Source organism: Vulpes lagopus, chromosome 3 (assembly GCF_018345385.1).
Source record: "Vulpes lagopus strain Blue_001 chromosome 3, ASM1834538v1, whole genome shotgun sequence".
In the NCBI taxonomy this organism is placed as follows: domain Eukaryota; kingdom Metazoa; phylum Chordata; class Mammalia; order Carnivora; family Canidae; genus Vulpes; species Vulpes lagopus.
In genome coordinates, this window is record NC_054826.1 from 97,787,548 (window position 1) to 97,812,288 (window position 24,741).

A 24,741-nucleotide genomic window follows, 5' to 3' on the forward strand; every position below is an offset into this window, starting at 1 on the left:
GAAGCAGGCTGAATGCAGGGAGCCCAATGTGAGACTCGACCCCAGGGACTGCAGGATCACGTGCTGAGCCGAAGGCAGACCCTCAACTGCTGAGCCAACCAGGTGTCCCTCCTTTTGGAACTTAGAGACTGCATCAAATTTGTAGATTCAGGGGGAACTGACATCTTTTATATTATGGTCTTCTTATCTATGAACAAGTTATGTAATAACTTGCTTATGCAAATATTCCTGGTTTAAGTAACTCAAAAGACTTTAGTTTATTGATTGATCAAATGTAAGTCCTGTACATTTCTTATTAAAGTTACTCTGAGGGATCCCTGGGTGGTGCAGTGTTTGGCGCCTGCCTTTGGCCCAGGGCACGATCCTGGAGACCCGGGATCGAGTCCCACGTCGAGCTCCCGGTGCATGGAGCCTGTTTCTGCCTCTGCCTGTATCTCTGCCTCTCTCTCTCTCTCTCTCTCTGTGACTATCATAAATAAATAAAAATTTTTAAAAAAGTTACTCTGAGATATTTTATGATCTTTGTTGTTCTTATAAGCAGGATATTTACATCCATCAATTTTCTAACTAATTATTAAAAAGGTATCAGAAATTGTGCCACTTCTGACAACATGGATGAGCCTTAAGGGCATTATGCCAAGTGAAATAAGTCAGGCGGAAAGGCAAATACTCTACGATCTCACTTATATGTGGAATCTGAAAAAAAAAACAACAAAAAACTCACAGACATAGAGGACAGATTGGTGGTTGTCAGAGATGGGATTGGGGTGTGGGCAAAATTGGTGAAGGTGGTTAAAAGGTACAAACTTCCCATTTCAAGATAAGTAAGTCCTGGGGTTGTAAGGTACAGTATAGACATTATAGTTAACAATACTGCATGGTATATTTGAAAGTTACTAAGAGGGTTGACCTTAAAAATTCTCATCACAAGGAAAGAAATTGTGTGGCAATGGATATTAACTACACTTATTGTGATGATCATTTCACAATATATACTTATATCAATTCATTGTTGGACACTTGAAACAAATACAATGTTATATGTTGATATATCTTAATTTTTAGAAATGTAGAAAGCTATTGCTTGTTCATATTTTGTTCCTAATGCATATTTTTATCCACATTCTCCTTTATAAAACTCAGTCTAGGATGTGAGTATTATTTCTATATTGATAACTCCTAATGTCTACAGTCTTCTTCTTCTTCTTCTTCTTCTTCTTTTTTTCTACAGTCTTCTCATCTCTCCAAAACTATGGTCATTTTGTCTCTAACTTAATGTTTCCCAAATACTAAAAATTATCATATTGCTGTAATAATTTTCCATTTTCTGTATATCACACCTGTACCATTATTTATTTAACATTTTTCTTTAAACTAACTCATTAAAAATAAATTTAGCCCTATCTTGTGCAATAATATCCATGAAATAACAAATACTTGATGTGCTGGTTATAATTTTTCTAGTAGGAATGAAAATAAAAGAAAACTATTCAAGTTTATAAAATGTTCTTCTTGGGGCACCTGGCTGGCTCAGTCAGTGGAGCATGTGACTCTTGATCTCAGGATTGTGAGTTTAGGCCCCATGTTGGGTGTAGAGATTATTTAAAAATAAAATCTTAAAAAGGAAAACGAAAAAACAATATTCTTCAGATTACTTAAAAACATCTTTTGTATCATCCCCTACACTTTTTGAAAATCTCTTCTAGCTTTTAACAAATCTTTCAACTTGGGTATTAACCATTGCTTCCAATTCAACGTTCTTCCCTCAAAATCCCTCTCACTCCACTTGCTTTGCTCTGTCAAAGTGATCATATCCCCAACCACAGGAGTTCCAAAGTTGGGCTTTGAGGAGGCCCCATTCAGCTCCTTCATTTCCCTCCTGAGGATGTTCTTCCAGCTGCATCTTGCAATCTGGCCCTTGCCCTCAATTCCTCCAGACACTTTTTATCCTTGATTGCTTCCTGAGGACCAGCATCTTGCTTTTATGCCCATCTTGCTGAACCAGCTTCATTGTGGTTGACTCATTGCCCTTTGCATTATTTAAACACATTTCCTGCCCCACCCCCATCTTCTGTTCTGCAGACAATCATACTGTGACCTTGGGTTCTTCCCTTCTCCCCCTGCTCATCCAAACCTTACCTGTCCTTTTAGGCTCACTTTCTACAAAGCCTTCCTAGGTGATACTGCCCCGCCCCCAACACACACACTCCTTACTGCTGTAGCACTGTCTAGTGTTGTCCCAGGTGTCTCATCCCCCTGAACAGACTATATGCTGCCTGAGGGCAGGCTTTAGTTTGAATTCTCCTTCTGCATATATTGCCAAGTACACATCAGAGGCTGGCTCAGTAAATGCTTGCTGAGTCAGGGCATGGTGGCATTCCCAGACTTACCTCAAACTCCACCTCTCCCTATTACTTGCCACAGCCACTCACCCCTCCCTGCACCACCTCCAACTCCCACCAACCACAGGCAAGAGGGAAAAGAAACAGGTGTAAGAAAAGCAGAGCACACTGAAATATAAGAAGCCAGTTCTAGGATCGTTAGTCTTTTAATATATTATTCTGAAAAGAAAGGAATTAAAAAAAAGTTCCTGACATCTCTTCTGATTTTTTAAAATTTAAATAAATACCCTGCCCACCCCCACCCACTAAAATTTCCCTCCTTCCCCATCATCCCGCCCATCCCTGGTGCTAGACCCTCACCCCAGAGCTAAATAAGATGCCTGTTTCACAGCAGGCCACACTCACTACCAAATTCTGGCCACTGGTAAATACTGTAAATGAGTCTGCCACCCTTGCCTCATCGGAGTCCCTCCCTTCTCTTGCTGGCCTCCCCACTCCAGACCAATCCCCACCTTCAGGGTGGGCATGGACAGTGGGGCCTTCAGGCATCGGAGAGAGCGCCAACTTGGTTCCCTTTAATTGCCCACTACTGCCTACTCCCTGCCCAGGAGTAGGTCAGAAGGGCCCAGGATTGCCCTCCCAACTAAAATAAATAATGAAATAAATACCCCCTCCCCACTCCCGGCTCTTATGAAAGAGCCCCTCTACTTCACACTCTCTAGCCCCGGCCTTCACTTGCCCACCCCCTGTTCCTCCCTACCCTTCCCTCCTCCCCCATGCTGACCTCTGGCTTGGCCTTTGCCCTCTCAGGAGGAGTCTAAGTCTACCTCGCCCAGCCTTCCTACGTCAAACAAACCCTCCTCCCCCAAATTTCAGGGGGTGCAGCTGGCGCCCCATGCCCGGTGGGCCTGGCAGACTCCCCTTCTCCGGGGGTTAGGATGGAAGGCAGGGGTTCTCCCTGGCTTTGTCTCACCTGGTCCAAGTGTCCCTCTTTCAAGGCAAGTCTCCTGGAGAGCCCGGCACCCCCGCCCCGCTCCCCAGTCCTGCCTCCCGGCCTCCTCAGATGGCAGTGTCCCAGAGGACGGTGTGCTGCCGGCGGCAGGGCGGGGTGCCGGACTTGCGGGGCTCGGGCCCCCGCCGCCAGCTGGGGAGGATGGGCATGCTCTCCTGCTTGCAGAGGCCTCGGTCGGGGCGGTGGCGCGCCTTGATCTCCTTGCACACGCAGCGCTTGCGCTCTATCACCTCCAGCAGCTTGCCGTCGCGCTCGCGGGCTGGCTGAGGCGGTAGGGGCAGCGGCAGCGGCAGTGCGGGGTGGGTCTATGCCCCTTCCTCCCGCCGCCGGCCCGCGACGGGGGGAGAAAGGATTAAGGGGGGTGGTCAAGGACCTCAGAGTGACCAGGTCCTCTCCCACACTGCAGAGACCAATGCCTTGCCCCAGAAACAAGTCCTCTCTTGCCCCCAAGGCCTCTGTCCTCTCCCCTTGCCTGGGGGTGGGGAGGTGGGGCGGGCAGGAACAGAAACGCAGCTCTTGCACCGTTTGCCTGGCAGGGTGCCCTGCTGCCAGACTGGGCCCATTTCACCCGGAGGAATGGGGACCTTTAAATACCTGTCTTCCTAGCAGAATGCATTTTCCGAATTGGTACCCCCCATATCCCAAGTGCACAAAGGCACATAGTAGGCTAGTGGTGGTGCTGACTGGCTGTCCCCACCTAATACAGTCCCTTCCCAGGATCAATGCCCCCATACCTGGCAGCCCCCCTACTCCCCTCTGGGTCCCTGTTTGACCTCTTCCTTTTCTTTCTACACCCAGGCCTTCTTCCTCACCTCCTCATTCACAAATCAAAGAAAGCCCAACTTGGTCTTCCTCCTCACCTGGCTTGGGGCATCCCTGGGCTGGCTGCAAGGCCGGGGGGTGTGGAGCGCGGCCTGCCGGACTCCAGAGGTGGAGGCGGAGCGCCCTAGGCGGTAACCTGTGAAGTCTGAGGTGGAAAAATGGCAAGTGAGGAGGGTAGGGACCTCCAGGTTCCCCTCCTGCAGTTCCCAGAGGGCAGCCCCATCCTGTCTGCCCCTGCCTCAGCAGAGGAGGAAAGGGGATGGAGATGTGGCATTTGAATGGAGGGCCCAGGACATGGACCCGGAGAGATTCCCCACCCCCCTTCCAGCCCCTTGTTTTGTTCAGGTGTGGGCAGGGTGTCACCTCCATTGCGGTGGCAGGCAGGAAACGTCTGGCAGGGTATGGGCAGCGCCGTGCGACTCCCTCCTCGGTCCCCTCCATGGTGGATCCTGGCCAGCAGGCCCTCTGCCCCCTGACTCCTCACTGGGATCCCTGATGCCATGGGGCCCCTGTCATCACGCTCCACCTTGCCTGGACCCTCGGCACTGCCATTCCAGGCCCGGGCACCATCCTCGACCTCTGCTGGGTTGACAAGGAGAGCTTAGTGCTGTACATGGGAAGGGTCTTACTGTCCCCCCAGGTACACACACTATGGCGTGCATGGACCAGAAGTAACTGCCCTTTTGCAAGTCACAGCTGGGAAGGGAGGGACCCTATTTCACACTCCTCAAATACAAACACACAGGAGGGACCCCAATACTGCCACTTTCCTTCCCACCCATTGGTACCATCCCTGGCCTAAGAATCACAAGTATTTGCTGCTGCCGAACCCTTTTCTGTGGTCAAAGGGGTCTCCCCTACCCTAGCTTTATAGCTCCAGAGCCCCTTTGACCTGAGTGGGCTGCAGTGACCGCCCTCTGGGACAGAGACCAGGGGCACTGTTCCCCAGGAGGGGAGATCCCAAATCCTGAGCCAGGAAGTGGGAAAGGGGGGGCGTTGGGGGAAGGGCTGCAAGTGAACTAAGCTCAGCTCTGAGAGGAGGCCTGGCAGAGCATTGCGTTGCCCGGCAACGGTAGGGGCCTCCCTCTCCTCTCCCTCCTGTCTGGATGGGTTGCCATGGCAACAGCTGGGAGGCAGCTGTGTTTAGCTCCTAGTGTGTGCACACTCACAAACACACACCCCTGCAGCCTAGCAAAGGGAAAGGCAGGGAGTAGAGCAGGACGGGGGCAGGAGGAGGCTACTCCTGGGGCCTGACTGTAGCCCCTCTCCATCGCAGATCTTCCTGCCCATCCAGCACACACATGGGGACCCTCAGTCTGCTGCATGCCCTCATTCGCCAGTCTCCTTGAAAACTTCCTACTTCAGGACAATGGGTTGTAGCTTCCAAATAACCCCTCCAACACTTCCCCAAATCATCACAGGCATCCCCAGTTCCCCACCCCCAAATGCCCACCCCTCACTCACTGTCCAGCTCTTTTGCCTTCCTCCCTCCATACAGGACCTTCCTCTGCAGAGCCCAGCCTGCCCCAAATGTCGCAGCGCCCATCTCCTCTTCTTCCTCCTCTGGTGTCCCTGCACTGGCGATGACATGGGCGCAGGAGATGCTGGCAAAGGCACCCCCGTCGGTCCCTTGCTCCTGCAGCTGGATCTTGACCATGGGGGACGGGGCCCCCATTCCACAGCCCTTGTTCAGCACCCCCCCAGCCTTGAGGCTCTCATAGGCAGGGGGTCTCTTGAGCCCAGCTGCTGCAGCTGGGTAGGTCCAGAGGGGAGTCAGGGGGCCTGCCGTTGGGTCCGGAAGGCTGTGTGGGGAGGCCAGGCAGCCACGATGGTGGAGGACCCCAGCTGCTGAGCCCATGGCCCCACCGTGGGAGCTGGACTTCCCAGGCACAGGGGGCCTTGAGCTGGTGCACAGCATCCCATGGAGGACTGAGATCTCCTTCTCCGTCTTTGGCTCCCCAACACCCAGGGGCGGACCAGCTGGCAGGACGGAGTGCGTGGTCACCTTGACTGCCGAGTATACCATGGTGTAAGACACAGCCTTGTCCTTGGGGGGGCCAGGGAGCAAGGCGGCCGGGGCAGGAGGGGCTGCCGGCGCCCCTGCCGCCTTGGGGCAGATCATGCTGTGGGAGTTGGGGAGCTCCCGCTCCCCCCGGGGCTGGCCAGAGCCCTGGGGTGGCAATGGTGTTGAGTGGCTCCGGGCCCGGCCCGAGGGTCCCAGCAGCAGCAGGTTGGCAGCAGGAGGCGGAGGTGGTGGAGGAGGCGTCTCCCGCTCCCGGGCAGGCACTTGGGGAGCTGGGGTGGAGCCCACTGGCTCCTTCGAGTGGCAGAGGACTGGTAGCCTTGAGACCCCATCGCCGGGGGTTCGGGAAGCAGGCTTGGCTTGGGGGAAGGCCAGGAGCGGGGGACGGTGCTGGAGGAGGTTGGGGAAGGGTGGGGGGATTTCACAAGGAGTGGTCTTGGTAGGTGTCCCATCCCTCCGGCTTGGGAGGGCTGAAGCTGGCCGCCGGTGGGTGTGGGGCTGCAGGACAGGAGGCTGGTGTGGCGAGGAGCTTGCGGTCAATGGAGGGGCCCCGTTGGACCGGCCTTCCCCTGCCTCCTCGGGCAGCGGGTACTTCATCTCCTCATATATAGCCTCACTCTCCTCTGAGTCCGAGTCGGCGCCAGCTGGAGGGGTTGGGCCCCTACCCCCGAGAGGGGGCCCAGTCAGGCCCCCTCCACTTCGCCCTCCTCCCCTGAAGACATCCCCCACCATCTCAATGTACACGGGCTCCTCTTCCTGGGCACCCACCTCAGGGTCCCCAGCTACGCAGGACCCCCTACTGAGGCGCTGAAGGGGCAGATTCCCCCCTCGAGGAGAGGGGGCCGGGGGGCAGGACTCATCGAAGGACACAGAGAGCTGGGTGTTGGGGCTTCGCCTGGGCTTCTGTGGAGGAACCTTCCGGCTGGACTCTCGGCCTTCGGGAGCGGGCTTCTGTGAGCCTGGGCAGGATGGGAAGGACAAAAAGAAACTGTGCTCTTAGTGGGGGAAAGAGATGGGCAGACCCTTTCTGGTCTCTTAACCCACCTGCAAGGGCATATCTGCCTCTTTATTTCCCCCACCGTCCTCAACTTAAAGCACAGTGGGTTCCTTTTCTACCAGCCTGCCCTTGGGTCCTTCTGATGAACTCCCCAGAATCTGCAGCTCCCACCATAAATTCTATCCCACCCTCATATCCCTTCAAGGCCACCCCTTTTCCCAGGAATGGACTTTTCAGAGAGCTTCCCCTGCCCTTGAATGGTTCATCTCAGGCCCTTCCAAAAAGAAACCACCCCCCCACCACTCCCACTGAGAATGGAACCTTCCATTTCCTTGGTTCTTCCCTGAATGAACCCTCCCCTATAGGCCTCTTTTGGCCTGGAATGGATCCTCCCAGCTCCCGGGGAGGGTTGGGGGTGTCTCACCTGCTTTCTTCCCCGGGGGCACCTCTGCCCCCGACCCTGCCATGCTGAGCTTGGTGCTGGGATGTCTCCGGGGCTTGGCAGGGGGTCTTCGGGCACTGCCGTCCTCTGTGACAACCCCCACTCCCCCCGCAGGCCCACCCCCCACACTGTCCATGCTGCCCACTGAATGGCAGGAGAGTGAGCGTGGGGCCATGGCGCTGCGGCAGGGGTGGGGGGTATGCTCCTGGGAGGCTGGCATTGTCATGAAGCCCATCCTGAGGGAGCGGCGCAGCGAGGCGATGTCCCGCACACGGACCCCAGGCCCCGGGCCAGCCCCGGGCCCTGTGGGGCCTGCAGGAGCCACCTCCTTACTGGAGCTGGGGAGAGAAGGCCAAGATGGAACAGATGTTGGGCCTTAGGCCTGGGCATCCCTATCCTTTACCCTAAGAGGTGTGCAACCCTGTGGCCTCCCAGGAGGAGGAGGAAAGGGCCCGGGTGGGGTCGGGAGGCTGTCTGAACGTCTAGGGCACCCAAGTAGAAACTTTGGGCAGAATCCCTACGCTTTAAAAAAAGGCAAGGAAATTGGGGAGAGAAGGCAAGTAGGGAAGAGTGAAGGGATGAGTATGTGTGCAGGGGGCATCCCTGGGGCTGTCTGATCCTGGCCTGGGCATATATCTGGCACATGGCACTTGTATGGATGGCTTCATGCATAGGTAGCAAAACGCAAACAGGCAGCACAACCCTGCCTGGCACATACACCTGCCACCACGGCTCTGCTCCTCTCACTCTCACGCTGGCCCACACCTGGCCTCTGGCCTCCCACCATGTCCAGCTACTGCGGCCTCCGCTCCCACACCACACCGCACCTCCGTTCCCAGATGAGGGGTGTACAGCTGCATCGTCAGAGCAGCCTCCTGCTGCCGATCCTTTTCTTCCTTTCCCCTTTCTCTGCCTCTCTCTCGGTGCTGTCCTTTCTCTGTCCCCCTCCCAGGCTCACCCCCATTCCCCTGCACTGCCCCTGAGCTTCTGTGTGAGTGAAGGGAGGGGCAGTTGGCAGGGAAGAGGGGAGAGCCACTGTGGAGTGGGCTCTCATTAAGGGCCTGTCTACTAACCCTTCATTACGGAGAGATCACTGCAGTCATAGCTCTGATTAATCTAATTAACAACAAGAATTAAACTCCACAGTTTCGAGGAGGGAGAAGGGAGCAGGCTGTGACTCAAGCTCCAAGAGGCTGTGCTGTCAATGGAAATGAAGAGAGAGGGGAGCCAGAGGGGAGAGGCCAGGATCCAGGTCCCTGGGAGGGCAAGGAGAGAGGGCAGGCAGGGAGAGGTCCCCGCCCTGTCTCTTCTGCAGAAGCCCTGGCCTTCACATCTCCCACCACCACCACACACACACACACACACACACACACACACCCCTGTCCCTTGGCCTGTCATCTTCCCCAACAGAGGAGGTGGGGAGGGGGCCAAATGGATCTTCTCTGGTGCCCCTCAAATGACCCTGTCCCTGGACCATGAGGGCAGCAGGGCCTGCCCCTTCCAAGGTCAGGTGACAGGGGAGCCTTGAGCCAATCCCACATTGACAGAAAGAAGACAACAGGCCAGAGGTGAGTCAGAAAAGAGTGACTTGAGCCTCCAGGGGTGGGGAAGAGCCAATAGGTACTCCTGAGCTGGAAGCCCCTCCCCAGAGGCCAGGACAAGCTAGAGCCAGGAGCCAGGAGCAGGGTGGGGACAAGGTGGATCCAATTCCAGCAATTCTGTTCTGAGCACAGACTCTCAGGTCAGACTCAAGACCAGGCTGCTAGACCCAGGAAGGGCAGAAGGATGTGGCCCAGCCACTGGGGAAGCAGAGGTGGGACAGCCCAGAGGGCAATCTGGGGCTGCAGCCTTACCTCCTCTTGGCCTCCTCCTCCTTGTGCTGCCTCCACTCCAGCTTGGTTTTTCGGTAGAGGAGGTTCATGTCGTGGGGCAGGAGGTGGGGGCTGAGGGGCCCTGCTCAGCGCCACCAGGCCCGGGGGGCGGCCCTCCCTGGGTCCCGGATCCACTTGGTGAGGGAGATGGGAAGGAAAAAAAGAAAGATGTGGGGTGGATAGGGGCCAGGAATGAATGAGAGAGAGAAGAGAGAGAGAGAGAGAGAGAGAGAGAAAGGAGATGTGAGTTGGGTCCTCAGAGAGTGGAAAACAGATGGAGGCAAAGAAATCCCCAACACTGCCTCTAGGACCCAAAGACAGACAGACATAGAAGGATATGTGTACACAGAGTCACACACCCTGACAAAGGTGTTCAGAGCCACAAATACACATTCGGGAAATATCAGCTCGACGCAGATTCCCATCCTGTAAATACATCCTGATCTACCCCCAGACGGGCCCCACAAATACACAACAACCCCACAGCCACACAAACACACATTCAGACACACAAACCACCAGGCCACAGACCCGTATCTACAAACAGAGGACCAGACACATAGATCAGCATAGGTAAACACAACCTAGGAACAGGCAGACACACACAGACATAAACACCCCCGACACACCCACAGCACACACAGACCTCCAGACACACACCAACCAGCTACACAGAACTGGACATACCTACAGACAAGGAGTTCTGCTAGGGCCTACATGCGTACATTGCACCCCACTGGGGAAGGGGGAGATGGTCAGAATCCCCACCCCCTCTTGTGCTCTGAGGCTGGGGGTGTCATGAGGGCAGGGTGGGGATACTGGCAAAGGGGTGAGGGCACTCTGAGTTGTGTATCTACAACACTACCCATCCATCTATTTCCATTCCCTGCGGGCAGTTCCCCCTTCCAGTCCTTTGCCTGGGCCCGGGCCTCCGTCCACCCCTATTCCTGTGCCCTGGCCCCTCAGTGACCGTCTCCGCCTCCCTCGGTGATGGCCCCAATCCCCTTCTCCCTCCTCTAGGATCTGGCAAGGCTCCCGCCTTCCCTCTTCCAGTCCCTGCCTTCAATCCCACCCGGGGGTCTCCAGTCTGGCCCCATAGCTACCTTCTGAGCTGCGGCCTCCAGACCTGCTCTGGCTTCCCTCCCCCGAAACACACTCTCTTTTTCGCCGTCGGCCTCACCTCTCCTCCTAGGCGCCCCTCCTCACTGCCGTCCTCTCCCTTCCCTGTTTGTTCCAAACCTGGCGGCTTCATTCCCCTCTCCATCCAAGGCCCCCAGGTTCCCGGGCACCCCTCCCCTTCCCCTTGTCCTGCTACCCAGGGTTTCTCCGTCTCTCGCCCTGCCAATCCTCACTACTCCCTGTCCCCCCCATCCCACCTCCCCGCACCAAGGATCCCCAATTTCCACATCACCGTACCTGGCCTGCCGGGCGCCGGCCCCCCCATGCCGGGCTCCGCCCGGAGCAGGAGGAGGGAGGAGGAGAGACAGAGAGAGACCGGGGGGAGCCGAGCTGGGCCCTGCCGCAGAGACAGCCCCGCCTCCGGGTCCGCCCCCAGACCCGCCCCCGGCCCCAAACCCACCCTTCCACACCCTCCAAGGACGGAATGGGAGCGGCCGCGCCGCGCTGCGCCGCCAGGCTGGGGTGGGAGGCGCGGGGGACGCAGAGCCCGCGGAGCCCGCGGGGGGACTCGGAGAAAGGTCGCGGGTGCGGGGGACCTGGCGCCGGCCCGCCCCCGCTTTGAGGCGTCCGCTCCTCGTCGCCCCTCAGCCTCTATCCGGCCGGGCCGTGTTCGGTTCGGTGTCCGAGGCCCCCGCGGAGCGAAGCAGGGCGCAGTGCGTAGCGGCGCCCCCCGGTGGCAGCCCGGGACCTGCACCCCCGTGCGTACCCCGTGCGCGCCCCGCGCTTCCCGGGTGCGCACCCCGCGTCGGGCCGGGGCGAGGCTGCGGCTGCGGGGCCCGGGGTGCAGTGAGGCGACGAGGCCGGCAGGGGGTGCCGCTTTCCGGGCCGAGGGGCTCGGAGAGTCGTGAGCCCGACCATCCGCGTTTCTGCCCAGCAGGGGGCGTGCTCCCTTGACTGCGCCCCTCTTCCTGCCTCCCTGCAGGTGCTGGGAGGGCTTTGCAGCTGGCTCTCCTGCTGCTGGTCGCCTATGCCTGGAGCTTCCCGGGCGCCCGGACCTCTTTCCACCGCCTGGGCTCAAAGGCTTCCGCCAGTCCGCCCGAGCGTCTCAAGTCATCCTCCCAGTAACCTCTGACTCCATGGCGCCTCCCGCCAGGTCCTGGGTGCCCCCGGCGGTCGGCCTCTGACGGACCACAGCGGCAATGGCCCGGGTGCGGTCGCGGCGGTCGCTCAGGGTCGCGACCTCGCGCCCCCTCCTCAACGCCGCATCACCTTTCTCTTTAGCCCTGAGAAATCCTCCCTCGGGAATCCCTTTGCCACACATTAGCTTCAAGAAGACCTGGGTTCTACGCTTAAGTAGCTGAAAAATGGACCCCCAAAAGATAGCCACCTCTAATCCCCGGAACCTGTGCCCGTTACTTTGTATGGCAAATCGTCGCAGGTGTGCTGTGTGGCTTTGGGCAACTCACACCACCTCTCTGAGAGATGCCTCGTATCCACCTCCATAAAGTTGTTGAGGGCGCAAAAGAATTAATACGGGGAGCTTTGTAAGCCGTAAAATACATTAAAGGGCGATTATTGCTCCCAGGAGATGGAACACAAAATATAAAACAGTCCTTTCACATTTACACCTTAGTGTGAATGAGTTTTTATTTATTCATTCAATAAACATTTCTACAGAGACCAGCAATGTCCCAGGCAGGCAGACACGGAGGAGTCCAACTTGATGCTCAGAGTTGGTGGGAAGGGGAGGGTCCAAAGATAAATTTTGAATAGTTTGTAGCGTGTCAGCACTGAAAGGAGGATCTGGGGGCGGAGCAGCCTGGCGGTGTTCTGAATATTGCCAGAGGGGAGCGAGTGGGGTACTTGTGTGGGAGGCTGCCTCCTCGACCTCAGGACTTGGGAAGCCTTAGGACCCAGCTGTGTTACTGTGAAGGGAGAGAGGCAAGGAGTGCAGATGCATTTTAACAAAGAAATGCAGAATAAATATATAAACATCCAGGCAGGAGGCATCATTTTGTTTTTCCCTAACCCTGAAGAGTGGTTAAAAATTTCCATGAGTGAAAGCTGAAGAGGGAGGGATGTGTCAGCCCAGTCCTAGTCTCAATGCCATCAAATACTAGCTCTGGGGCCTCGGGCAAATAACTGACTACCTGTGAGCCTCTGTTTCCTCCCGCGGAAATGCTGAAGCTCAAAACCTACCCCATCTCTGCCCCCGACTGTTTATAGTCCATGAAATAACTATATAAAGCAGGCAAATATGAGAAATTTTCAATATGCTCAAGAATACTTCCATTTGACCAAAATTAATTAGAATCCAATTCCTTCCAAAGCTAGGAGTGAAGGCAGATGTGGCTTTTCTACCCTGCTCTTGCTCAGATTGTTGGTTGAGGGTGCCATAAAAGAGAAAGTGGCCATCGGAGGGTTATTTTTTCATGTCAGGCATTGGGCAATTCGGTAAGGCCTTCGTGTGTGTGTGTGTGTGTGTGTGTGTGTGTGTGTGTGTATGTGGCTTCTTCAATAGCAAAGAAGGGATGGGATGGGAGAGGTGGGCGGGTAGGGCTTGTCCTCAGGTGCATCTGTGTGTACATTATGTATACATGTGTGTGTGACCAGGGTTGGAGAGAAAGTGCAAGTCAGCACATTTCTGAGTACATCTCTTTGTTTCTTTATATAGGGGCCAGACAAGGGCACACCTGAGTGTGTAGAATGTTCCAGCTATACCACTGACAGCCTCTTGGAACCTTCCGGGTCTCAATATCCACATCTAAGAAGAGGGATAATATGGTGCCTGGGATTTTTTTTAAAATACTCCAGCACAGCACAACAAGAGACATTGGGAGTATAGAAGAACCCAGGTTGGTTGTGAGCTGATCATTGTTGAAACTGCACGATGGGGACTTGGGAGTTTATCATTTCTCTCTACTTGGGGGCCCATTTGCAAATTGTCATCATAATCCACGTTTTAAAATAAAGACAGGAAAGAATAACGGTACCTTCCTCATAGAGTTACTGTGAACACCAGTGAAGATATGACAAGAGCTGAGCAGCAGCTTATGGGGTGGCGGGCATCCAGCAGAGCCCCTGGTTGGCAAGTTCTTGCTCTCTCCGTAGGCCAATGGCAGCAAGTGCCTACAAGTAAGGGAATCCCTGGCCCCCTGGCAAACTCCTCCCCTTTTCTCTCTGCCCTCCACGGCCCCTCCCTCCGAGGAAACGCAGGATTGGGGCCCAGCAGGTGTGGGGTTAAGCCTGTTGCGGGAGGGGGGGTGGGCAGGAACAGCAGCAGCAGTGGCAGCAGAGGTGGTGGCAGGCCTGGCCCCGGGCCAGCTGGCCGGGAGCCCCAGGAGGCAGAGAGGGCGGAGGAAGGGGAGGAAGAGGGGAAGGAGGAGGAGGAGAGGAGCAGTCAGCAGGCCCGAGGAGGCAGGACTTCCTGGTGTGGGGGTTGTCAACAGCCCAGAAAGAGAAAGGCAGAGAGACCGGAGAGAGAAGAGCCGAGGAGCGGAGAGAGACCCAGCGGTTCCACGCGGGGGAGGTTTGAGAGACCTGCTCGCCCCAGCCACCTAGGCGGCTCCACCTGGAGGATCGGGGTGGGGGCAGAGCCGCCTCTTCCCTCACCAGTCCGGAGACCCTTGGGGCTTCAGAGGCCGCGCCTGGGCTCCACCAAGGAGGCGGGGGTTCCTTCTTTTCTGGCGAGCAAACTTTTTACGAAGATGCCTTGCGGGGCGAAGTGCGGCCCCCGAAGAGAACCGGACAGCCCCTGATCGCCGCCCGCGCCCCCCGCGCTGCTGGGGCCAAGAGGCCCCGCGGGAAGGACAGCCCCACATCTTAGGCTCCGGGACCCCCGGCCCAGCTCGGTGGCCGAGGCCGAGAGGTAGGGCTCTGGGCTGGCTGGGCGGGGCGCTGGGGCAGCGGGGCAGGGCCTGCCCCGGGATGGGGGAGCTGGGGTGCGGGGAGCCTGGACACTCGGCAGAGGCCTCCCCGCGGCGGGGCCGACCGAGTTGCTGCTTCACCCCTGCTCGTCCAAGGCCCTGGAGCCCCCTCCTGCTGTCGGGCGACTGGGTCCTGTGAGTCTGAATCCCAGGCAAGAAAAGCCCAACTTTGGTCTGGGCCGCCCCTTCCTACTCTGTGGGACCGCTGGGATCTCCTGGTCTCAATCGTCTCTGCCAGTCTCTTTGTCTCTGGGTCTCTGGTGGTTTCCCCTTCCTCCCCCATCCTGCTCCCCAGAGAGGAAGCCCCAGAGGTGGCCTGCCCACTGCTTTCTCACACACACACACACACACACACACTCTCTCTCTCTCTCTCTCTCTCTCTTTCCAGTTTGCAAACTCAGCTCTGGAGTTGGGCAGCGCCAGGGGCAGGAAAAACCTGCCCCTGCCCCTGCCCCCACCTCCTGCCACCTCCCCTGCCCTGTGCTCCCTTTACCAGCCAAGTACCCCCAGTTCCTGCAAAGCCCTTCTGCCATGTCGGACCCAGATGTCCCCAGGGGCCCTGATGCCCCCGCCATGTGGCCCCCCTGTTCCAGGGGTGCCTGAGCCCCTGGAGGAGCCCCAGCTGCACCCCCTGCCCACCTTGGCCAAGTCCTGAGCCCCAGGGACCATGAGTGGGGGCAAGAAGAAGAGTAGTTTTCAAATCACCAGCGTCACCACGGACTATGAGGGCCCAGGGAGCCCAGGGTCTTCAGAGCCCCCTGCCCTGCCGGGCCCCACTGCGCCCCCACCCCGTCTGCCTAACGGGGAGCCCAGCCCCGAGCCAGGGGGCAAAAGCACCCCACGGAACGGCTCCCCACCACCTGGGGCCCCCGCCTCCCGTTTCCGGGTGGTAAAGCTGCCCCATGGCCTGGGAGAGCCTTATCGTCGAGGCCGTTGGACGTGTGTGGATGTTTACGAGAGAGACCTGGAGACCCCTGGCTTCAGCCGGCTCCTGGAAGGAGTTCGAGGGGCCTCGGGGGGCACTGGGGGCCGATCTTTGGATTCCAGGTTGGAGCTGGCCAGCTTGGGCCTGGGTGCCCCAACCCCGCAGCCAGGCCTGTCTCAGGGCCCCACCTCCTGGCTCCGGCCGCCCCCTACCTCCCCTGGACCTCAGGCCCGCTCTTTAACCCGGGGGCTGGGCCAGCTGGCAGTACCTGGTAAAGCCAAGGTGGAGACACCCCCTCTGTCAGCCTCCCCACCCCAGCAGCGTCCCCCAGAGCCCAGGACAGGGGATAGCGCCGGCCCCTCCCGGGCTGCCACGCCCCTGCCCGCCCTAAGGGTGGAAGTGGAGGCTGGGGGCTCAGCAACAGGGACCCCTCCACTATCCCGATCAAAGGATGGAGGCCTGCGGCTGAGGATGGAGTTGGTTGCTCCAGAGGAGATGGGGCAGGTAAGAGCTGGGTTCTGGGGTCAGGGAGACACCTGAGGGGTGGTGCTTGTTCATCTGGGCCTGGGCCTAACCTCCAGCTTGGGCCTTCCTGCCTCCACCTCCTTACCACCCTCTCCCCACTCCAACACCTGTCTGTCCCTCTTTTCTCTTCTTGCCCTCTTCCTGGGAAGTAGCCCATCCTCCTCTTTGTTACCTTTGTTACCTTTGGCCTCCATCTCTGTTTCCTTATAGCTTAGTGCTGTCTCGCCATCACAGAGATGTGGGCTTCTCACTTTGGCCCTCACCTTCTGTCTTGGTTTCACCCCTTCTGGCTTCAGGCATGGGGGATGGAGGTCCCAGATGGGGGTAGGTGCTTGGGCCTCTGGGAGAGGAGCTGTCCAGGTTGGTGGGGAGGGGTAAAAAGAAAGTCTTCCTGGCCGCACCATTCCAAAGGTGAGGGTCTGTCTTCTTATTAGCCACTCATCCCAGCCCCATCTGCAGCTTTGTCCCAAGTCAAATTTCTCCAAGGACGTGATGAACTAGGTGGGATGGAGGGCTTGGCGGTGTGTCCTTTCTGCCCTCAGGCCACTGTCTCCGCTCCCCTGCATCTAGGCCTCTCCATGATTGATAACTGGGGGTGGCCACCAGGGAGTGGGAGAGAGGCAGGAAGCAGTGGAGAAAGAGTTAAATCCTCTGGTCTTTCTGCTTCCTGTCTCCAAAAGAGGAACAAGTCTGGGCTGGGGGGCAGGATGCCTGGGTCCCTGGGGTGAGGGTGGGCCGCCAGGGATGTGGGGGATGGATGTGTCTGTCCTGAAGGAGAAAATAACACCTTGGACTTCAGGAGCGAGGGCAGGGAGTGTGAGGATGAGAACTTTTCCCCCTTCCTGGCCTTGGGCACAAACCACAGTATAAAAATAACCTGGGACTGGATGTCTGGGCCCTGTCAGGACCGGTCAGGACCGGCTCCCCCCACCCCCTCCTGGCCTCAAACTCACATATCTCATGCTGCGCCCCCTACTTTTCTGGAGCTTTCATTAAATTCCTACCCCTGGGGAGAAGATGCTCTTTCCTTTTCTAGTCCCTGTTCTATTGCTCTTCCAGAGCAAGCCCCCTTTGCTCCAGTCTTCTGTGTCCTTAAGCCCTATATGAGCTTCCCTTGGGCCTGCAGACCCTGCCCCTCAGTCCTCAGTGCCCTCAGAACCCTTTCCTTTCCTCCACATCCCGATCCCTCCCTGTGTGCATGCATCTGTGCTGCTTTTTCCTGGCCCCGAAGTCTGGCTCCCTTCCACACTCCCCCATGCCTCTTCCCTCTCAAGAGTGAGGCTGAGAGGAAGGCTAGGGGGACACCACCTGGGCCCCCTTCCTCTGCTCCGGCCCTCTAACCGCTCTGGACTCTCTGTTCTTGGCTTTTCCGAGAAGCAGGGGCCTCCTGGGGCCTCACAGAGGCGGCTTGTTCCTGTGGCCCCCGCCCTTTTGCAGCCACCCCCCAGTGCCTGTTGGGCTGTGTGGGTCTGTGCCCGGGCTCCGCCTCCCCCCATCTCCACAATCCAACCACCCTCCCTGCCCCAGGGCCCAGCGCAGGAGCAGAACTTCACCTGAATCTGAGAAGTTTGAGAGAAGAGCTTAGAATGGATAGAGTGGGGTGGGAGGAGGACCGGTTTCTGAGGATTCATTCATTCTACAAATAGCTATTGAACAAACTATAAGCTCTGCCCTCTGGAGCTTACCTTCTAACAGCAGGGAGGCAAAAATACTGTAATTTCAGATACTATTCAGTGCTCTAAAAATAAAATAGAACAGTTCAGTGGAATTCACTAGTCGAATGATGGGGAAATGCCTCTCTGAGGAAGTGATATTCAAGTGGCTTTTAATAAGTCAGGTGACAGAAGGCAGACACTTTCTGCCTAGCCTCTGATTGGGGGTCCTGGTTCAGCTGGTAGAAGAGTGCTAGAGTACAGACCAGAGCCCCTCTCTGGTACTCTGATACACCATGAACCACTTTCTGGAAGCTGCTCACCCAGTCCTCAGGATGGACATTGTTTCCTTTATTCTGATACCTGCCTAGTTGCCTCCACTAGACCCAGGGGAGAAAGGGCCCTGGGGGCAGGACTCCTGGGTCCTCGAAGAGAGCAGAGATACATGGGGAGAGATGAGGAGGCTGACTACTAGGCAGGTTGCAAGGTGGCTGGTTCTTTTCTTGTACTAGATGTGATGGTTCCTACCTCTCTGCCTCCAGGTGCCCCCACTCGACTCTCGCCCTGGTTCCCCAGCCCTCTACTTGTTCCCCGATGCCAGTCTGGTTCACAAGTCTCCAGACCCCTTTGGAGCAGCAGCAGCCCAGAGCCTAAGCCTGGCCCGCTCCATGCTGGCCATCAGTGGCCACCTGGACAGCGACGATGATAGGTAGGTGGGCTCTGGGTCCCCACCCAGCACCTGGGATGGCCGCCTGAAAGTGCCTGGTAGGTGTCCTTCCCCTAAGTTAAGCTTGGGAGAGGGCCTCTTCAACAGAAAAACCTGGTGTTGGCACAACCACTGGGCAAAGTTGATTTGGGACCCACTCCCTCTCTGTGGAGAGGGCTGGGTGGGACTCCTTGGCTTAGGATTGTCAAATCATAGACTTTTTTTTTTTTTTTTTAGACTTTGAAGGGAGTCATTGTTGTCAAATTCCAGAGCTCTTGCAGATTTAGCGATCATTTGGCCAACCCGAAGAATTTACTGGCAAATGCTCTGGAGAGACTAGAGAGTGGGTCTCCTCTCGGTTCCTACTCCCTCTCCCTGCAGAGGGAAATGGCACTCCTGCCTTTGTGTGAAGTAACATCCCTAGAGACCATGCGCACTTTAGGATCCTAGGACCTCTAGTAGCAAGAAAGTGCGTCGCGCCTGAGGTTCTGCCCCCTGCGTGAGGGAGACCAGGAGGCCCGAGCCAGAGCCCAGGGGAGCGCCTGGAGCACTGGCTCAGGGACGCAGGGGGGTCGCAGGGGGGACGCAGGGGGGACACAGGAGAGCACGATCTAACGGGCTTTGTCCTTCAGGGAAGACCGTCTGCTCAGTTTGGAGGCAACGGTGGGCAGAACTTCCTGTTTCGAGGGCCAGGTTTCAACATAGGAATGTCAGCGAGCTGAAAAGGGAGGAACGAAATTGCGAGTCTGATAGGGCGGCTGCTCCCTTCTGGCCCGGTCCTGATAGAAGGGCTGGGGAGTCACCACTTTTATTTTGGAGGGAGGAGTGGGACTTCCTGTTGGAGGCTTGGGGGAGGGACTTCCTGTTGGGAAGGAAAATAAAGGGCGGGGCTTAGCCCTGAGTTTTGTGGGTGTTGGGGGGGACCTTGTCCTGAAGGGAGTCTCTCCTTCTGGTCTTCCCCTCGCGTGTTGCGATCCCCCAACCCTCGCCCCTCCCAGAATGAGGGAGTGAGTCTCACCAAGGGAAAGGGCTTGTGGCCTTGGGGAGAGGAAGGAGAAGGGTTGGCGGGGCCGTGGGGTGGGATGGAGGGCCAGGGCCCTGGTGGCAGCTGGTGGAGAATGAGGGACACAGTGGGGCAGGGCAGGGCCGCTGCTGGGCTCCCAGCTCTCAGGAATGTGTGAGGTGTGAGGTTGGCCAGGGCCCAGCCAGTCACCTGCCCCCACTGCTGCTATTCTCAGCGCTTCCCACCCCTACTCCCTCCCACTTGGGAGGTTCCCTGGCTGGAGGGCTCCCTATCCCTCCCCACCCCTGTTGATTTCAGAGCCCAACCTCCTGCTGCTTCTGAGAGGGCTCTGCCTCCAGGAGCCTCCTCAACTCTATTCTTTTGGCTTGTCCCCTCCCTCCCTCCCTCCCTCTGTTCCACCCCCTCCCCACACCCCAGTCTGACCGGTCAGGCACCCAGCCTCCACTTTATCCTGCCCCACTCTGAGCCTCTGGGGCTCCAGCCTGGCCCCGCCCCTCTCTTGCCCCACCCTACTGGGCAGGTAGGTGGGATTGGATTGGGCCACCCCCTTGGTCCCCTGGAATGAGGCATTGTAGCTCCCACCTCATCTCTCTGGTGCGCCCAGAGCTGGTGCAAGAACAGGGTCTGAATGGCCTGGAACATCCCTTTCAAGAGGGAAAGTGGGCTGGGGATTAAGTGCCTGGATCCCAGATGGGGAATTGGGGATGCCTGCTAATCTCAGAATCTGGGGTTCAGAGAACAGAGGGTGCCTGGTGAATGGTGAATGCACACGTGCTTTTGGGTGTCAAGAGGCTTCATGTTTCCAACAGGGCCTGGCAGTCAGGAGGTACTTGAATAAGTGGATGGATGGACGAATGGATGGGTGGGTAGATGGCCAGCCTTGGGGATCCAGGCATTATAAGGAATGAATCCCAGAGACTTGGGAAAGAAAAGGTACATTTATTTATCCAGTGCTTCCTTTGGGTCGGGTACTACCTTTTATCTCACTGAAGCAACCTCATGATCCCCACTTTCCAGATGAAGAAGCTGAATGCAAGCCAGAGGAGGAAAGTTTGCCAAGTTTGACCTTGGGCAAGTCACCGAGCTAGTAGATACCAGGATAGCATTCAGAACCTGGGTCTGACCCCAAAGCCACATTCTCCGTTCTCTTACTGGGATGCCTATGTCCCAAGAATCAAGGAGGAGGCAGTCATTTCTAGGATGCCCTTTCTCTCCAGGACAGGGGCAGGGACAGCTCTCCTAAGCTGGGCAAGGAGCCACCCCTCCCTCCCTCCCACCCCCACACTCTGGCCTGGCCCCACCCCAAAGACACCACGGATCCGGGAGGGAGTAGTATAGAGAGGGCAGCCGCATGCCACTTCTTTGGCCTCAGGCCCATTCCCTACGGGCTCCTCAGAGCAGGGCTGGCCCTTATCCCCAGGATTGTTTCCTTTCCACCTCTCCCAGGTGGATCCTCATTTTGAGGCAGTTTCATTTGACCTTCAGAAAGGAAGACCAGCCTCTAGGGCTATCTTTGTTCCAAGACCCAAGAGTCCTACAGGGCCAGTCCTCAGCTGTGCCTATCATGCATGCCTAACCCCAGGGGGCACCATTCACATTTGACACTTGAAGTCATGACAATTTTCCCCAAGATGGCAATAAGTGTCTTGAAGGAGGGGGCATCCTGTTCTTATTCACACAGTTGCCTCTGGGCTTGTGGTGGGAGCTGATCCCACCCAGCCAACTCCAAGCTTCAGGGTCCTGACTCTGCCCTGGGAATTCCAGCACAGCACCTGCTTTTTACTTACTTGGGGTGAGGGTGGGGTGGGGGGTGGGGAGGCTCTGAAAGGGAGGGTTTGGGTTGCCAGCTGGAGTCCTGGTGCCTTGAAGTGTTAACGTTAGAATGTGACAGTGTAAAGTGCTGTCAAAAACTCACCAGCACTAGACAAACAGGAGATAGTCATCTATTAGCCAACAAATGTTTATTGTTGTATTATTTCTTTATTTCTGGCAAGAACAACTTACTTGGCATCTTTACCTGGGTGTCTGCCAAGCAAGGCCAGTGTTCCTATTCCTGTGAATCTTCCCCTCTTTGGTCTCTGTCTGTGTGTACAGGGTGGTGGTGGGTGTGTGGGGAGGGGGTATGTGTCCTATGGTTGCCCAGGCTCTACCCAAGTGTCTCAGATCAAAATAGCTTGAAAACGTCCCTGGCACTCCGGCTGGCTAGCTCACCCTCCACTCTTAAATTTGTCCTGTTCCCCACCCCAAACCTGAGAATCCCAGTGTCCTTTCCTCACCCTACAGTGTCCCGTTCTCTCAGGCCCAGTCACCCCCTTGGTTACTCCACTTGTCAGCGCCTTCTGCACCCAGAGCTTGGACAGGAAATGGAAAAATCCCAGCTCCCTCGTGCTGCCTTCCTGGCTGCAGGGCGTCATCCAAGGGTCACCTTGAATTGAGGGCTAATTCCCCCCACAGGATAGTGAGTATGAGCCGGCAATCAGGAGAAAGGGCTTGATAGGGGAGCACCAGAGAACAAGGATGCAGCATGTGGAGACTGCCTCACTCTGGGAGGGACAGAGCTGGGGGCTTGAGGACAGGCTGGATCCTGCAGTCTGAGGGGAGCCTGGGTGTGGAGCTGGTCCTAGGGCTGAGGTGGCTGAGGGAGAAGCAGGACAGGGGTGGGTCGTGAGCCCTGGGATAAAGCAGGAGCCTGAGACCTGGGTGGTAACAAGAGGGAGTCTTGGGGGATAGAAGGTAGAAAGGCTTGTGCACCAGGCCCTCAGCCTCAGGCAGGTAGGACACGCTGGCGGTATCCAGAGGCTGGCCCTGGGAACCGTTCAGCCAGGCCTGAGTCGACCTCTGCTGGCCATTTAGCAAACTGCAGCCAGACCTCCTCTCCCCTTTCATTTGCTCTCAAGGGTCTTCAAAGCCCCTGCTCTAAATTGGGAATTAGATTCCTGCTTCTCACCTCTCCTCAAAAGCCTCTGGTCCCTCCAAGACCTGAGACCCAAGACCCAGGTTCCAGATCCATAGGCTGTTCTTGTCTTTTGGGGCTGTTTTCGTTGCTTTGGTAACCTTTCCACTTCTCTTCTTCCTCACTGTGGGAGGTGGGAGATGCTCTCTGCCCAGGCCCCTGGGGTCACTCATGATGTGGGCTTTGTGCATCTGGGATGGGAGTGGGGCTTGGGTGCTTACAGTCCAAGGAAGATGACAAGTATATCAGAAATGCCCGCCATCCCAGCCTAGTGGAGCTGAGGGCGTGAGGGAGGACAGTATTAGCCCATAGGGGACAGAACTGGGTGAGGTGGGGGTAGGTCTCCCAAGGCCAGGCTGTCCCTCACCCTTCATGCCCCTCCCTGACCCAGGCCTCTGGCCCCAGAGCCCCTCCCCTGACCCAGCCCACCAGCTGACTTCCTTCAGCCTGCCGCCTTCCCTCTGCTCTGGGATTGGTGCCAGGGTAAGAAGGGGACACTGGCACTGACCATGTCTGGGAATTCCCGCCCACCATGGAGTCAGTGGGAGGGGGTCCCCGTGTCCCTGAGGAGCCAATCGCAGCCAGGCTTTGCCGTGGGGGGCGGTGTATATCTTTCAGACCAGCACCCCCTAGGCACTGTCTCCTCTCTGCCTGCCTGGCACCAGCTAGACCCTGTTCTGCCCCGGGGGGCTCTGAGCCCCCCAGGCAGCCCTTCTGATACAGCCTAAAGCCCTTTCCCTTGGGGATGGCCCAGCTAGGCATCTCTGTCAAGTCCCTGGTGTCATCTTATGAGACGCGCATGGTGGGGATGGTTCCAGGGCCTCCCCGAAAAAGGGGCTGTGTCTCCTCTCCTTGCTCCCCTCGGGGAGCATCCCCCATCCGGGGGGCATCTGCACCCCCACCCCACCGGGGCCTGGGGGTGCCTGGGCAGCTGCCCTCACCCCGCCAGGGGATGGACAAAACCCTCCTCTCCCTGATTCTCTACTGTCACAGGTACAGGCAGGGGTGTGGGCGGGAGGCTACAGTGAACGGGGCTTGTGGAGGAGGCCAGAGCCTGCTCTGAGAAGCACCTGGAAGGCAGCCGGCTGGGGTGTCCAGACACCTGGCTTGGCACCTACTCTTCCTCCTCACGTCTCAACTCCCTGTGTCTCTCCAGCGGCTCCGGAAGCCTGGTTGGCATTGACAACAAGATCGAACAAGCCATGGTAAGAGAAGCCATCCTGGTCCCAGGAGGTTCTGGCTCACGGCCTGCTGCCCCACCCCTGTTGTCCTCATTAGGGAATTCGGACTCCTAGCCCCTCAGCCTACTCCCAGCTGGGTTCCCTTGAGTTCTCACACCCTCTTGTCTCCACTGGAACTCCTGATTTCCCTTGGCCCCTGGCCTGGCCCCCATCTCTGTCTTCAAGCCCTGATCTTGTCTCTTTGTGGCATCCTTGCACATCATGCCTCCCACCACCCCACCACCACCACCTCATCCCTGCTTTGCTTCTTCTCCAGTGGTACTTCATCATTTGGGGGCAGGGGCATCTCTCATACCTAAGCCCTCGAGGCACTGGGCAGGGATGAGGCTGGGGTGGTCTAGGACCCCTGACTCTCTGTCTGTCCCTGGGCTCCCAGGACTTGGTGAAGTCCCACCTCATGTTTGCGGTCCGGGAGGAGGTGGAGGTGCTGAAGGAGCAGATCCGAGACCTGGCCGAGCGGAATGCCGCGCTGGAGCAGGAGAATGGACTGCTGCGTGCCCTGGCCAGCCCTGAGCAGCTGGCCCAGCTGCCCTCCTCGGGAGTCCCACGGCTGGGGCCCTCTGCGCCCAATGGGCCCTCCGTCTGAGCCTCCCTTCCCTCACAATGTGCCTTTGGGGGCTGCCACAGCTACCAGGCCTTGTGCCAGCCGCCCACCCCCACTTCCTATGCAGCTTTAATGCCTCCGGATCCCTGGGGATGGGAGTTGAAGGCTCAGAATCGGCCTGTCCCCCCACTCTTCCTCAGTCTCCCCCTAATGCCCAGGGACTGGGCAGCGGCATCCCCAGGCCTTGAAGGAGGAGGGAGGGCTTCGGGATAGGGTGTTAGATAGAGCCCTCCTCCCTACTCCCAAGGTGTCAGTGTTCTGGGAACCCTGGCAGCAGATGTCTGGGCGAGTTGGAGTCTCCCGGGCGGACACCCCATCCCCACCTTGTTCCCTCAAAGTACCCATTCTCCTCTGCCCAAGGGAGGGAGTATGGACAGTCTACAAGTTCTGGGATTCAGGTTGTTATTAAAATAATAATTATAATTAAAAAATCTGAAGAAACTTGAATCTGGAGGTTGGCATCTTGTTGCTTGTGTCCAGATGGGGCCTGCGGTGGCTTTTCCACTTGGGGAAAGACTGAAACTGTGGGTTCCCTTGGAGATCTTGTCCAGACTGGG

At 57.2% G+C, this 24,741-nt stretch overlaps 2 protein-coding genes across 5 annotated transcripts; one reads left to right on the top strand and one right to left on the bottom strand.

The window, feature by feature from the left end:
* Positions 1 to 2,645: 2,645 nt before the first annotated feature.
* NYAP1 (neuronal tyrosine phosphorylated phosphoinositide-3-kinase adaptor 1) lies at positions 2,646 to 11,059 on the bottom strand. Of its 4 annotated transcripts, none has more exons than XM_041748238.1 (7): positions 10,926 to 11,059; positions 9,492 to 9,643; positions 7,621 to 7,976; positions 5,641 to 7,158; positions 4,540 to 4,755; positions 4,215 to 4,321; positions 2,646 to 3,659 (listed from the first exon to the last, which is right to left on the bottom strand). In XM_041748238.1, exons 2-7 carry the CDS (start codon positions 9,557 to 9,559, stop codon positions 3,402 to 3,404), a joined length of 2,523 nt encoding a protein of 840 aa, XP_041604172.1. In that variant the 5' UTR covers positions 9,560 to 9,643; positions 10,926 to 11,059; the 3' UTR covers positions 2,646 to 3,401. The 4 variants fall into 4 exon arrangements, with proteins under 4 accessions (XP_041604172.1, XP_041604168.1, XP_041604171.1 ...); XM_041748234.1 differs by having other exon boundaries at positions 4,540 to 4,758; XM_041748237.1 differs by lacking the exon at positions 10,926 to 11,059 and adding an exon at positions 10,690 to 10,866 and having other exon boundaries at positions 4,540 to 4,758.
* A 2,820-nt stretch (positions 11,060 to 13,879) lies between these two features.
* TSC22D4 (TSC22 domain family member 4) lies at positions 13,880 to 24,631 on the top strand. Its single transcript, XM_041748239.1, has 5 exons — positions 13,880 to 14,496; positions 14,943 to 15,983; positions 18,199 to 18,365; positions 23,496 to 23,544; positions 23,957 to 24,631. The coding sequence occupies exons 2-5, from the start codon at positions 15,222 to 15,224 to the stop codon at positions 24,164 to 24,166; spliced, it is 1,188 nt and encodes a 395-aa protein (XP_041604173.1). The 5' UTR covers positions 13,880 to 14,496; positions 14,943 to 15,221; the 3' UTR covers positions 24,167 to 24,631.
* The last annotated feature ends 110 nt before the right edge of the window (positions 24,632 to 24,741 follow it).

Bases quoted from the DNA above. Each gene is read 5' to 3' on its own strand.
- NYAP1 (XM_041748234.1), bottom strand. From the start codon at position 9,559: ATGAACCTCCTCTACCGAAAAACCAAGCTGGAGTGGAGGCAGCACAAG. The intron at 4,759-5,640 runs GTGAGTGAGGGG...TTGTCAACCCAG, and splicing joins GAAGGCAAAAGAGCTGGACA to CAGAGGTCGAGGATGGTGCC. The intron at 3,660-4,214 runs GTGAGGAGGAAG...GAAGGGGCATAG, and splicing joins CCAGGGATGCCCCAAGCCAG to ACCCACCCCGCACTGCCGCT.
- TSC22D4 (XM_041748239.1), top strand. From the start codon at position 15,222: ATGAGTGGGGGCAAGAAGAAGAGTAGTTTTCAAATCACCAGCGTCACC. The intron at 18,366-23,495 runs GTAGGTGGGCTC...GTGTCTCTCCAG, and splicing joins CTGGACAGCGACGATGATAG to CGGCTCCGGAAGCCTGGTTG. The intron at 23,545-23,956 runs GTAAGAGAAGCC...CTGGGCTCCCAG, and splicing joins ACAAGATCGAACAAGCCATG to GACTTGGTGAAGTCCCACCT.